This window comes from Bufo bufo, chromosome 8 (genome assembly GCF_905171765.1).
Source record: "Bufo bufo chromosome 8, aBufBuf1.1, whole genome shotgun sequence".
Lineage (NCBI taxonomy): Eukaryota > Metazoa > Chordata > Amphibia > Anura > Bufonidae > Bufo > Bufo bufo.
The window spans coordinates 91,636,876-91,650,911 of record NC_053396.1 but is presented as its reverse complement, the minus strand read 5'-3'; the positions used below and the strand labels follow the sequence as shown (position 1 = coordinate 91,650,911).

General features: G+C 43.4%; 1 protein-coding gene across 2 annotated transcripts in view; it reads left to right on the top strand.

The window, feature by feature from the left end:
* The window catches only part of PDZD11 (PDZ domain containing 11), a 34,906-nt gene extending 22,481 nt beyond the window's left edge, over window positions 1-12,425 (top strand). The window contains exons 4-7 of one of the 2 annotated variants that reach the window (XM_040405379.1): window positions 2,624-2,680; window positions 5,264-5,362; window positions 7,280-7,340; window positions 12,056-12,425. In XM_040405379.1, the coding sequence (XP_040261313.1) occupies window positions 2,624-2,680; window positions 5,264-5,362; window positions 7,280-7,340; window positions 12,056-12,090 (252 nt within the window). In that variant the 3' untranslated portion in view covers window positions 12,091-12,425. The remainder of the gene's footprint in view (window positions 1-2,623; window positions 2,681-5,263; window positions 5,363-7,279; window positions 7,341-12,055) is intronic. The other variant, XM_040405380.1, reaches the window with a different exon arrangement.
* Window positions 12,426-14,036: the final 1,611 nt, after the last annotated feature.

Below are 14,036 nucleotides of genomic sequence, written 5' to 3'. Positions count from 1 at the left end.
TAACTACCTAACCAAGGGGCCTAAACTATCCCTAAAACCTAACAGCCAATACCAGTGAAAAAAAAATAGTGACAGTTTACACTGATCACTTTTTGTCTTTCACTAAGTGATTGACAGGGGCGATCAAGGGGTTAATTAGGATGATGGGGGTGATGGAAGGTGATCAGGGGCTAAGGGCAGTGTTTGGTGTGTACTCACAGTGAAGTCTGCTCCTCTGCTGGATCCAACCGACGAAAAGGACCAGCAGAGGAGCAGAGAAGCCATATAACAGATCATATTTACTAATATGATCTGTTATCTGGCTTCTGATTTGATTTTTTGAAAATCGCCAGCCTGCCAGCCAATGATCGTGGCTGGCAGGCTGGTGACGAAATACTTCTTTAACTTTTGCCGGCCCGCGATGCGCATGCGCGGGCCGGCAATGCACGAAATCTCGCGTCTCGCGAGAGGACGCACCGGCGCGTCCACCCAGAACAACAGGACCGCCGCAAAGACGCAATCCTGCGTACGGCGGTCCTGAGGAGGTTAAGAATGATCCAAACAGTTGTTTTGGCCACGCCTAATGTTTTTGTTATCTCTCTGATGGGTTTGTTTTGTTTTTTCAGCCTAATGATGGCTTTCTTCACTGATAGTGACAGCTCTTTGGATCTCATCTTGAGAGTTGACAGCAACAGATTCCAAATGCAAATAGCACACTTAAAATGAACTCTGGAGCTTTTATCTGCTCATTGTAATTGGGATAATGTTAGAATAACACACACCTGGCCATGGAACAGCTGAGGAGCCAATTGTCCCATTAGTTTAGGTTCCTTAACAAGTGGGAGGCACATATGCAAACTGTTGTAATTCCTACACCGTTCACCTGATTTGGATGTAAATACCCTCAAATTAAAGCTGACAGTCTGCAGGTAAAGCACATCTTGTTCGTTTCATTTCAAATCCATTGTGGTGGTGTATAGAGCCAAATATGTTAGAAAGTATTAAAACACAAGTATAACTATAAAAATAAGATATCGCTGTAATCGTACTGACCCGCAGAATGAAGTTAACAGGTCATTTGTACTGCATAGGAAAGCTGTAAAAATGAAACCCATAAAACAAAGGTGGAATTGTGTTATTTTTTCCCCTAAGGCTACTTTCACACTAGCGTTTTCAATTCCGCTGTTGAGATCAGTCATGACAATGAATGGGGACAAAACTGAACGAAATGGAATGCACTAAAATGCATTCTGTTCCGTTTGGTTGCGCTCCCATCGCGGACAGAATAATGCTGCAAGCAGCGTTTTTCTGTCCAGGATGTGGTGAGGAGCAAGACGTTTTATCTGACACAATAGAAAACGGATCCGTCTCCCATTGACTTTCCGTGGAGTTCATGACGGATCCATCGTGGCTATATAAGACATAATACAACTGGATCCATTCATAACGGATGCATGCGGTTGTATTATTGTAACAGAAGCGTTTTTGCAGATCCATGATGGAATCGCAAAAAACACTAGTCTAAAAGAAGCCTAATTCAACCCATTTAGAATTTTTTTTCCAACTTGTACTACATAGTAAAGAATATTTAATGGTGCCAAAGTACAACTTGTCCTGCAAAAAAAAGCCCTCATAGATCTATGTAAACAGAAAAGTTATGGCTCCTGGAAGGCAGGTTATGAAAAATCTGTGTCAGGAAGGGGTTAATGTTTTTTGTGTTGACTCCTGTATTTATGAAATCGACAATAAAATTTAGTATACTTTTTTTAATCCATGCCTGAAGTGCAGTTTTTTGTGCATTATTTTTCTTTCTTGTTTCGAAAACTAGTTTTCCAACCACATCTTGAATGTTTGTCATATCTATACATCTAATATGCTCGGCCATCTTAAAGGGGTTGTGCAGCTTTAAATGTCACTCCGAGCCTTCTGTACTCCCTGGCACACTTTATTGGTCCCCGTCCTGTAAACTTCCAGATGGATGGGGTCACATGTGCCACTGCAGCGAATGGCTGGCCTCAGTGCTGATGTGTCCCCAAGTGGCATGTCACTGTTGGTTCCAGTGCTGCTTGTGGACGTGTCATGGAGTCCAGGTGCGCACATGATCCCATCTGTCGTCAGTGAAGGGAGCCAGAGAACAGGAACAGAGCGGGGCAGAGCAGATGAGTGTTCTTTCCTCAGGTACAGCAGACTGCAGCTGAAACTCCAGGGAGGGGATGGTAAATAGTTGTAGAGAAGCCAACTATGAAGACTAAGGCTACTTTCACACTCGCGTTTTGCCTTTCCGTTTGTGAGATCTGTTCAGGGCTCTCACAAGCGGTCCAAAACGGATCAGTTTGCATTCTAATGCCTTCTTAATGGGAAAGGATCCGCCCAGAATGCATCAGTTCAGTCTCCATTCCGCTTTGGAGAAGGACACCAAAACGCTGCTTGCAGCGGCTCCTGGCTCCATTCACTGTATAATCCACTGAAGATAGGTCATCAATATAAGACCTGGAAAACCCCTTTATAGTTCTGTTTAAAATACAGTGTAAGTGGTTAGAGGCCGTATGTCTCATACAGGGCTCTGAATCCTATGTCCGTGACCAATCACCCTTTGCTAGAGAGCACACAAGACAGTTATGCTGACTCCATTTTGTCTCTACAGCTTGGGTTTAACATCAGAGGTGGAAAAGCATCCCAGCTTGGTATCTTCATTTCAAAGGTATGGCTCTAGTACATCATGATAGACATCATATTGTGCTCCCAAAATCCTGTAAAATTTTGAATCCCATAAAAATAAATAGGAAATGCATACTTAAAGGGACACTAAAGCCTGAAAAAAAAAAAAATAACCTGCAATTTTTTTGGGGGGGGATAATTGATTAAAACCAGCGTTTTAGACGCCAGTCTTAATACCCATGCGCTGGCTCTTCATGTGCCTAGGTTATATAGAGGCGCCGGCGCATCCACTGCCAGTGTCATAAATCTAGGCTAGCTCCCTTGCTGGCATAGATTTAGATAATTTTCTACGCCAAAAACTGGCCTGGCCTACTTTTTTTTTTTTTTTAAGATCTGGCGTACAGAAAGCAGTTTTTGGAGATGTCCTCCTGCAGTCAGACAGGTCCCTCATTCCTCTCTGCCTCTCCATCTTCGGCTGGAGACAGGCTGTTATCAGTGTATGTGCACTAACATGACCTCACAGTCACACAGGAAGTTCAGGAAAGGGGTGGGGCTTAACTTCAATGGATAGTCAGCGTGAAAGTACTGGAAACTGCAAAACCTCCTATGCGGGTGCAGGTACACTAGACGCTACCAGTGCACTGACACTAAAGTGCTGCCCAGGTGCCTGAATGTCAAGTTTGTCCTTTTATAGGCAGGAAGGATTTCTCTGTTTAGGCAAATCGACATTCATCAGTGTGGGAAAGCTGGATTACACATTTTGTGGATCTCTACACACTATACAGATGATGTTACCCTTACATTATGCAAGTAGCCCAGTTTTCCCAGGACCCTGAAAGGCAAATCTGCCTACCTATGGCACTATTTAGGAGTGAGACGGGGGATTTGTATTGGTAGATTTAGTATTTTGCAGTCTATTAGTTCCATATTGTGGTAACCCATCATTCACAGGATCCTGAAAAGTAAATCTGCCAAGCTATGGCACTATTTAGGAGTGAGGTTGATTTGTCTTCGTAGATTTAGTATTTTGTGGTCTATTACAGTTCCATATAGTGGTAACCCAACATTCCCAGGATCCTGAAAGGCAAATCTACCAAGCTATGGCACTGTTTTGGAGTAAAGGATGATTTGTCTTGGTAGATTTAGTATTCCGCATTCTCTCTTACAGTTCCAGATAGTAGTAAATTTGCTTTCCCAGGACCCTGAAAAAGCAAATGTGCCTATTGTATGGCACTATTTAGGAATGGGAGGTGGATTTATCTTGGTAGATTTGGTATTCTGTAGTCTATAGTTCCAAAATTATGCAGTGAAAGGCGGAATTATCACCTCATAACCAGACAGTTTAGCTAATCAGCTGTATGTTTTATGGCTGGTACTATGTATACTATAGCTGGCCCTGTTACTAGATCTATTTTGCACTATTAGTAACTAGTAGATTTCTTAAAACAAAATGGCCACTCTCACCGTGTAGACAAATATTATCTGGACTAAACCCAGCCCTCTCCTCCTAAACTTCCTGGCTCATGTGCACTAGCATGACATTCCCAGGAAGCCCTTGCTGTGTGTGGGCTAGCATTATCCTGTTGTAAAATGCCAGTTGGAAGCCCTGCCATGAGATGCGACACATGGTCGCAGGATCCTCCTGCACATACTTCTGAGGTGTTAGTGTCCTTCATATCACTACTAAGAGTGATTGACTGTAGTATGCGATGGCTCCCCACATCATCACACCAGCAGATGGAGCAGCGTGTCTCTTCATACCAAAGGCAGGATTGAAGCGCTCACCACCAGGCCTCTATATTCAAACCTGTCTGTCGTCGGATCCCAAACAGAACCTGCATTTGTCACTAAAGATGATACGGTTCCAGTCCGTAGAACACCAGGTTTCTTGTTCACAATGCCACTGAAAATTAATGCAACGGTTTCTGGCTGTGAATGGCAGGACACATAATCGCATTGTGAGACTAAATCTTATTCTGCTAAGTGCCTGGTCCATGGTCCAGGCAGTGACAGTTGTGTGTAATAAGGGTGCCACCTGTGCCCAGATGGTGGACAACAAAACTGTCGGAGCTGCTTGTGCTTGTCTGCAGATCAAGTGATCCTGTTTACTGGTGGTCTGTCTGGGCTGGCCGGAGCCTGTGCCCCATGTGTGTGCCCTTCTGTAACCACTGCTCCCAACAAGCTAGGTCAGAATGGCCTACGGCGGCCAGTTTGTTGAAACCATCCTGCTTCTCCCAGTCTAATGATTCGCCCCCTCCCCTCTCAAAGTTTGTCAGTTGGACAAAATGTCTTTCAGTGCATCGTAGAGGCATGTCTGGCAGTCATCGATTTCTCTCCAAGAGGTGCACTACCCAAAAGTAGCCTCTGAGAGCATTTTTACAGGGCAGTGGGGGGAAGCATATTTTTCCGCCCTCTTGTGGCAAAACCCAGTGTCTAATCAGACCACACCAGTAATCATTTACATATCTGCCTGAGACATCACTGCAGCAATCCGACATTTCTATTTGGGGGCATGATTTTTATGGTCCATGAGTGTAACTATAGATATCATGTTCATTGTGAATTTGGGCTGCTGGTCTAAGGTATTTGTGGCACTTTATAGCTTTTGTACTCCTTGTTTGTGTAGGTCATCCCGGACTCAGATGCTCATCGCGCTGGCCTACAGGAAGGAGACCAGGTGCTTACTGTTAACAATGTGGACTTCCAGGATATTGAACACAGCAAGGTACTAGAAAAGGCACTGGCGCTCACCAGTCACTGTTAGGCCTCTTTCACACGGGCGTTGCGGGAAAAGGTGCAGGTGTGTTGCGGGAACATGCGCGATTTTTCAGCGCGAGTGCAAAACATTGTAATGCGTTTTTCACACGCGTGAGAAAAATCGGCATGTTTGGTACCCAAACCCGAACTTCTTCACAGAAGTTCGGGCTTCGGATCGGTGTTCTGTAGATTGTATTATTTTCCCTTATAACATGGTTATAAGGGAAAATAATAGCATTCTGAATACAGAATGCATAGTACAATAGCGCTGGAGGGGTTAAAATAATAAAAAAAAAAAATTGAACTCACCTTAATCCACTTGATCGCGCAGCCCGGCTTCTCTTCTGTCTTTTTCTTAGCTGTGTGCAGGAAAAGGACCTGTGGTGACGTCACCACAGGTCCTTTTCCTGCACACAGCAAAGAAGACAGCCGGGCTGTGCGATCAAGTGGATTAAGGTGAGTTACATTTTTTTTAACCCCTCCAGCGCTATTGTACTATGCATTCTGTATTCAGAATGCTATTATTTTCCCTTATAACTATGTTATAAGGGAAAATAATAATGATCGGGTCTCCATCCCGATCGTCTCCTAGCAACCGTGCGTGAATATCGCACCGCATCCGCACTTGCTTGCGGATGCTTGCGATTTTCACGGAACCCCATTCATTTCTAAGGGGCCTGTGTTACGTGAAAAACGCACAAAGAGTAGCATGCTGCGATTTTCACGCAACGCACAAGTGATGTGTGAAAATCACCGCTCGTGTGCACAGCCCCATAGAAATGAATGGGTCATGATTCAGTGCGGGTGCAATGCGTTCAACTCGCGCATCGCATCCACGCGGAATACTCGCCCATGTGAAAGGGGCCTTAGTATTGGGTTTACCTGTATACGGAACAGTTTTTGCTGTGGAAACAATGAATGCCTATTATTAATCTGTATTCACATGTGTAGGTTGTGGTGTGGCAGGAAGGAGCAGTTTTCACCATTGTCACCACAGTTTTGTGACATTACCTAAAGGGTTATTCCCTTCTGGACAGTTATGGCATTTCCATGCATGGCTGTTTTCTAAACTCCCATAGAAATGAATGAACAGACCTGTACATACCCCCATTCTTGAGATACTGTTGATGTGGGACCCGCACCTACTGATATTTATGGCTTATCATCTGGAAAGGTCAAAAATGTCCACATGGGAGTAACCTTTTAAATAGCTGCTTGGAAAGATCAGGCATCCAGGAACTGATCCTTTCATCCATTGATTTGGTGGAAAATTATAAAGGTATAGATATCGGTCCCGGTCTGCTCTATCAACCCATGCAGATATTTTGTACAGCACAGGAGGTGGGATGCTGCTGCTACAGCGGCCTTTGTACGGTTCTGGTGCCGATCTGAAATGACCATACTTGCTGTAGGTTCCAGTACGGGTACCATCGGCATAGCTCTACGTTTGACTATCATCTACGGCACAAACACTTTAATTATAATGTAACTGAAGATTAGTACAAGATCTGACATATACACACACAGGGCTGCATTCAGGAATCTGCTTGGGGGTATCTGGTTTGGAGCCCCCCAAAGTGGTGGCTGGAGGACTCCGGTCCGGCCACCGCCAATCACTCTCCCATAGAAGCGCACCGTGCATGACCGGCTGCCGCTCCAATTTGTGTCTATGGGTCCGATGGAAATAGCAGCCAGTGCTCGGCTAATTTCGGTGCCCTCATAGAAAATGAATGGAGGGCGGCTGCGCATGCACAGTGCACCCTTCACTGCTTTCGGGGCTCCATTCTCGATATAGGTGCACATCCTAGAGACATATCCCCATTGTCTGAGATGAGACAGCCCCTTTGATAGACTATGGTATCATTCATATTTGTTTCTTCTTTAGGCAGTGGAAATCTTGAAAAGTGCCAGGGAAATCTATATGCAAGTCCGGTACTTTCCATACAGTGAGTATCCTGCTTGTACGTACAGTGTGAAGCTCTATATAAATGGATCCTATATCAAATACATTGCTTTACTTACCTGAGGAACAGTCTGTGTTACAGTCCAGAGCCTCATTCACTCTTACTGGCTTCAGAGGTGAAATCCCTTTCTGTCTCTGTACAGAATGTACTCAGGACATTAACATTCTGAGAAGTGTAGTTTTTACAGCTGGTACTTTACCAAAATGAGACGTAGAAATAAAAACCTTAGTGCTTATAGGGATCACTAAGTGAGAGTATCTGCTGCCAGGCTTGCTGACTGCATGCAGGTTCACCTGTAGTACCCGAGAACAAGCACAGTGGATAGAGCTGTGGTGTGTTGGCTCTGTACACACGCACGTGTAGCCCTATCCAATGTGTGGGAGTTCAGCCCTCCCTTAGATGTGAATGTTGAGAACAGCCCATGCACTACCACCTCTCTATTTCCGTGGAGTGAGACAGGTCAGCGTTGTGAAGGTAGGCGTGGACCCCAGAAGGGGTTATGCTATAAATGTCTAAATGGGAATAACAACAAACACTTGTAATACAGGGAGTGCAGAATTATTAGGCAAGTTGTATTTTTGAGGATTCATTTTATTATTGAACAACAACCATGTTCTCAATGAACCCAGAAAACTCATTAATATCAAAGCTGAATATTTTTGGAAGTAGTTTTTAGTTTTAGATATTTTAGGGGGATATCTGTGTGTGCAGGTGACTATTACTGTGCATAATTATTAGGCAACTTAACAAAAAACAAATATATACCCATTTTAATTATTTATTTTTACCAGTGAAACCAATATAACATCTCAACATTCACAAATATACATTTCTGACATTCAAAAACAAAACAAAAACAGATCAGTGACCAATATAGCCACCTTTCTTTGCAAGGACACTCAAAAGCCTGCCATCCATGGATTCTGTCAGTGTTTTGATCTGTTCACCATCAACATTGCGTGCAGCAGCAACCACAGCCTCCCAGACACTGTTCAGAGAGGTGTACTGTTTTCCCTCCTTGTAAATCTCACATTTGATGATGGACCACAGGTTCTCAATGGGGTTCAGATCAGGTGAACAAGGAGGCCATGTCATTAGATTTTCTTCTTTTATACCCTTTCTTGCCAGCCACGCTGTGGAGTACTTGGACACGTGTGATGGAGCATTGTCCTGCATGAAAATCATGTTTTTCTTGAAGGATGCAGACTTCTTCCTGTACCACTGCTTGAAGAAGGTGTCTTTCAGAAGCTGGCAGTAGGACTGGGAGTTGAGCTTGACTCCATCCTCAACCCGAAAAGGCCCCATCTTTGATGATACCAGCCCAAACCAGTACTCCACCTCCACCTTGCTGGCGTCTGAGTCGGACTGGAGCTCTCTGCCCTTTACCAATCCAGCCACGGGCCCATCCATCTGGCCCATCAAGACTCACTCTCATTTCATCAGTCCATAAAACCTTATAAAAATCAGTCTTGAGATATTTCTTGGCCCAGTCTTGACGTTTCAGCTTGTGTGTCTTGTTCAGTGGTGGTCGTCTTTCAGCCTTTCTTACCTTGGCCATGTCTCTGAGTATTGCACACCTTGTGCTTTTGGGCACTCCAGTGATGTTGCAGCTCTGAAATATGGCCAAACTGGTGGCAAGTGGCATCTTGGCAGCTGCACGCTTGACTTTTCTCAGTTCATGGGCAGTTATTTTGCGCCTTGGTTTTTCCACACGCTTCTTGCGACCCTGTTGACTATTTTGAATGAAACGCTTGATTGTTCGATGATCACGCTTCAGAAGCTTTGCAATTTTAAGAGTGCTGCATCCCTCTGCAAGATATCTCACTATTTTTGATTTTTCTGAGCCTGTCAAGTCCTTCTTTTGACCCATTTTGCCAAAGGAAAGGAAGTTGCCTAATAATTATGCACACCTAATATAGGGTGTTGATGTCATTAGACCACACCCCTTCTCATTACAGAGATGCACATCACCTAATATGCTTAATTGGTAGTAGGCTTTCGAGCCTATACAGCTTGGAGTAAGACAACATGCATAAAGAGGATGATGTGGTCAAAATACTCATTTGCCTAATAATTCTGCACGCAGTGTACACTCTTCTCACAAAAGAAACGGCTGTGGAGCAGGGGAGTCAATTTACCACATCATAATAATGATTTATAGTACTGTGTGTTCCTGCCCAACTTCTGCGTTCGGGCAGGGGGACACAGCATTATAAATCGTTATTAAGCTGTGAGCTCCTGTTACAATGAGTCCACAATGGGAAACCATGCTCCCAATATAATAACACTAGGGGATCCTGTATTAATGGTGTGATGCTCCCTGCTCAGTATTAGCCAGAGTGGCTACACCAAGCATCTCACTCAGTGGTCACCATGTGACACTTCCCTTGTTGGGCTAGAGAACACTTGCTGCCAGGTTACCCCGCAGATTAGTTATTGGATGGGAGGCTTTTGGCTGATGCACATGGCCATTGCCGTTTTTTACGGTTTGAAAATTGCGGATCTGCAAAATATGGATACCGGCCGTGTGCAATTCCGCATTTTGCGGAACAGCTGGCCCCTAATAGAACAGTCCTATCCTTTATCCGTAATGAGGACAGTAATAGGACATGTTCTAATTTTTGCAGAACAGCCATGCGGACATGGAATGCACACTGAGTCATTTCCATTTTTTGTGGCCCCCGTAGAAGTGAATGGTTCCGCATATGGGCCGCAAAAAAAAACAGAACTGACATGGGGGAAAAAAAAAATAAGTTTGTGTGCATGAGCCCTTAGGATGAGTTCATAGCACTGCTTGATATTTGGTGTTCTGCTCCGCAAGTGCCGGATTCAGCACATAACCAAGACGGACTCTATAAACTACAATGGAGGCCATTCGGGAACCAGCTTTTGTTTTTTTTAAACTGATAAAGTCCTGCATACCAGAAATTTTTTATCCAGTCTTTTTGATGGAATTCCTTAATAGAGCCTCCAGCTGAGATGTGAACAAGCCCTCAGTAGCAGGATACTCTGATCAGTTTATGATTTGGAGACCCTTCTAACCAGGGTGGATTTGATTTAAATCACTAGTCAGTAAGGCTTGATTTAAATCATAGTTTTCTACATAAAGACTAATTCTTGCTGGTATAACTTATAATATGCAAGTAGATAAAGATTTTTAGAATAACAACTTTTCATATTAGGTTGATTCTGCATTCATAGGTTTGTAGACGTTAGGATTAAGGTATTTTTCTCAACCCTGTTCATGTTATAACATTTTTGCTGTGAAGAAGAGGCATGTGATCTCTGCTGAGTCAAATTCAGTTTTGAGAACTGCAAAAGTAAACCAAGAATCTGTGATAATATCTTGTAGGCAGAGAAACTGCCCAATAATCTTACAAAAACCTCTGGAAGAGCATGACATTGTGAATGGATTAATGGAATTTATTTACCAAAAAATGTACACATATAGAAACATAGAATGTGTCGGCAGATAAGAACCATTTGGTCCATCTAGTCTGCCCAATATACTGAGTACTATGGATAGCCCCTGGCCCTATCTTATATGAAGGATGGCCTTGTGCCTATCCCATGCATGCTTAAACTCCTCCACTGTATTTGCAGCTACCACTTCTGCAGGAAGGCTATTCCCTGCATCCACTACTCTCTCAGTAAAGTGTTACTTCCTGATATTACTTTTAAACCTTTGCCCCTCTAATTTAAAACTATGTCCTCTTGTAGCAGTTTTTCTTCTTTTAAATATTCTCTCCTCTTTTCTGGAGATATGGTCTCCAGTACTTAGCACAATACTCCAGATGAGGTCTCACTAGTGCTCTGTAGAGCGGCATGAGCACCTCCCTCTTTCTACTGGTAATGCCTCTCCCTATACATCCAAGCATTCTGCTAGCATTTCCTGCTGCTCTATGACATTGTCTGCCTACCTTTAAGTCTTCTGAAATAATGACCCCTAAATCCCTTTCCTCAGATACTGAGGTTAGGACTGTATCACTGATTTTATATTCTGCTCTTGGGTTTTTACGCCCCAGGTGCATTATCTTGCACTTATCAACATTAAATTTTAGTTGCCAGATTTGACCATTCCTCTAGTTTTCCCAAGTCCTTTTCCATTTGGTGTATCCCTCCAGGAACATCAACCCTGTTACAAATCTTTGTGTCATCAGCAAAAAGACACACCTTACCATCGAGGCCTTCTGCAATTTTGCTGATAAAGATATTAAACAATATTGGTCCCAGAACAGATCCCTGAGGTACCCCACTGGTAACAAGACCATGGTCTGAATATACTCTATTGACTACAACCCTCTGTTGTCTGTCCCTCAGCCACTGCCTAATCCATTCAACAATATGGGAGTCTACGTACAGCCTTATTCTACATAATTAAAAAACTAATCTTTATTTCATGATGGAATAACCTTTGGATGGTAATATATTTTCCTCAAAAAGCATTTTATATAAAAAAAAAATATTTTTATTTTTAGCCACCCTGCTTCTAACAAACTTGTCTGTGCTAGCCTACAGGAAGATTTCGATGTAACGCAGCATGCAATAACGGGTCAATGGGGACCTGCCGTGTTTCAGATAGATAAAACGAGTGTACAGGCATCCATGAACCAAGAAATAAAGTGATCTGCATAGTGAAATAATTTGGAGTGCTGAACGAAAATAACTTTATTATTATGGTGTTTGTGTTCTTCCAGATTACCAGAGACAGAAAGAACGAACTGTCCACTAGCATCTGATCGTCCTCATTCTGCAGGAGTGCTAGGGAGAAGCATTTAACACCAGATTCCCCCCCCACTGTGCCCGCCGGGGCTGCCTCACTAGGCCCATGCTTTTATTTTTTATCTAATGCTGTTTAACACTATATTTGATGAGATACAACTGAAACGGACACTACAACCTACTAGTAAAGCATGAGGGAGGCCATCTACACTGGCACTTTGTAAATGGTTTGATGTCTGAAGTGTATTTTTCTACCCATCAGTTTGGATTATAAGTAACGTCTTGCTACAATGTTATGTTATTAATGTCCTGCCAGAATAAAGTATTTTACCACCATTCACAACATGGGAACATAAGGCAAGATGGCTGCTTTATGGCAATTTTTAATTCTAACAAATAAAAACAAATACATATTAAAAGTTCTATGGCAATAAGTCAAGAATACAAGGTTATTTTATGGCTACCAAAAATGATCATAAACAAATATAAGCATATCTTCATTTTTAGGCACTTCACCTCTGCTTCATACAGATGCTGCTCAATGAGAGGACGTCTGACGTCTAGTTGTTCTCAGAGTAGACATTGCCATGTTCACAAGTAGCAGAAAGCGTCATTGACTCAGGCCTTTATTCATAATTATCTGTTGCCAAAGAGAAACCTGGTAGAATATTTGTATTTAGTTTTAAAGGGGTTCTGCTGTTTTTTTAAACTGAGGATCTATCCTCTGGATAGATTATCGGCGGGGGTCCGACACCCAGGACCCGCGCCGATCAGCTGTTTGAGAAGGCAGCGGCGATGGCAGTAGTGCTGCGCCCTTCTCGCTGTTTACCGCAGGCCCAGTGACATCACGACTAGTAATCACTGGCCTGGGTGGAGCTAAGAGAAGGGCGCAGCACTGCTGCCAGCGCTGCTGCTTTCTCAAACAGCTGATCGGCAGGGGTCCCGGGTGTCGGACCCCTGCCGATCAAATGCTAAAAAAACTGCAGAACCCCTTTAAGGCAATATTCAGGAATGAAACATGAAGAAAAGGCACAGAGCCAGTGTTTACTTGCTGCAGGACACTGATCCTTCAAGTGGTTGTCTAGCTTTTTTGGACATTTTTTTTTAAGAAGCACTCCCACAAAAAAGTTTATTCTCTGACTTGTCAGGGTACTTTCACACTTGCTGCAGGGTGATCCAGCAAGCAGTTCCGTTGCCGGAACTGCCTGCCGGATCCGTCAAGACGTATGCCAACTGATGGCATTTGTAAGACGGATCCTGATCCGTCTTACAAATGCATTGAAATGCCAGATCCGTCTTTCCGGTGTCATCCGGAAAAACTGATCTGGCATTTATTTTTTCCCCCATTTTTTTTAATTTATTTTTGGTCTGCACATGCGCAGACCAGAAGGACAGATCCGGCATTGCAGTATTTTGAATGCCAGATCCGGCACTAATACATTCCAATGGGGAGAAAATGACGGCAAGTCTTCAGTTTTTTTGGGCCGGAGATAAAACCGTAGCATGCTGCGGTTTTATCTTTTGCCTGATCAGTCAAAGACTGAACTGAAGACATCCTGAACGGATTTCTCTCCATTCAGAATGCATGGGGATAAAACTGATCAGTTATTTTCCGATATAGAGCTCCTAGGATGGAACTCTATGCCGAAAAGAAAACAGCTAGTGTGAAAGTACCCTTAGAAAGGTACATGATGTAAACTGTAGTAAAGGTAATCTTACCAGTGACTGTATTTGTGTTATAACCTCCCTTCTGACCTTCAGCTAGCCTTGTCATGTCACCAGCACTCTGACTCTCCAACTGACACAGTATCTTTCATGTGGACAGGAAGTCAATTTCTCTATGTATTCCTATGGGAGCCTCAGTCTCATAGGAATGAATAGAGAAGTAACTGACTTCCTGTCCTGCGTCAGTTGGAAATCAGAGTGTTGGTCACATGACACAGCGAGGGATTAGAA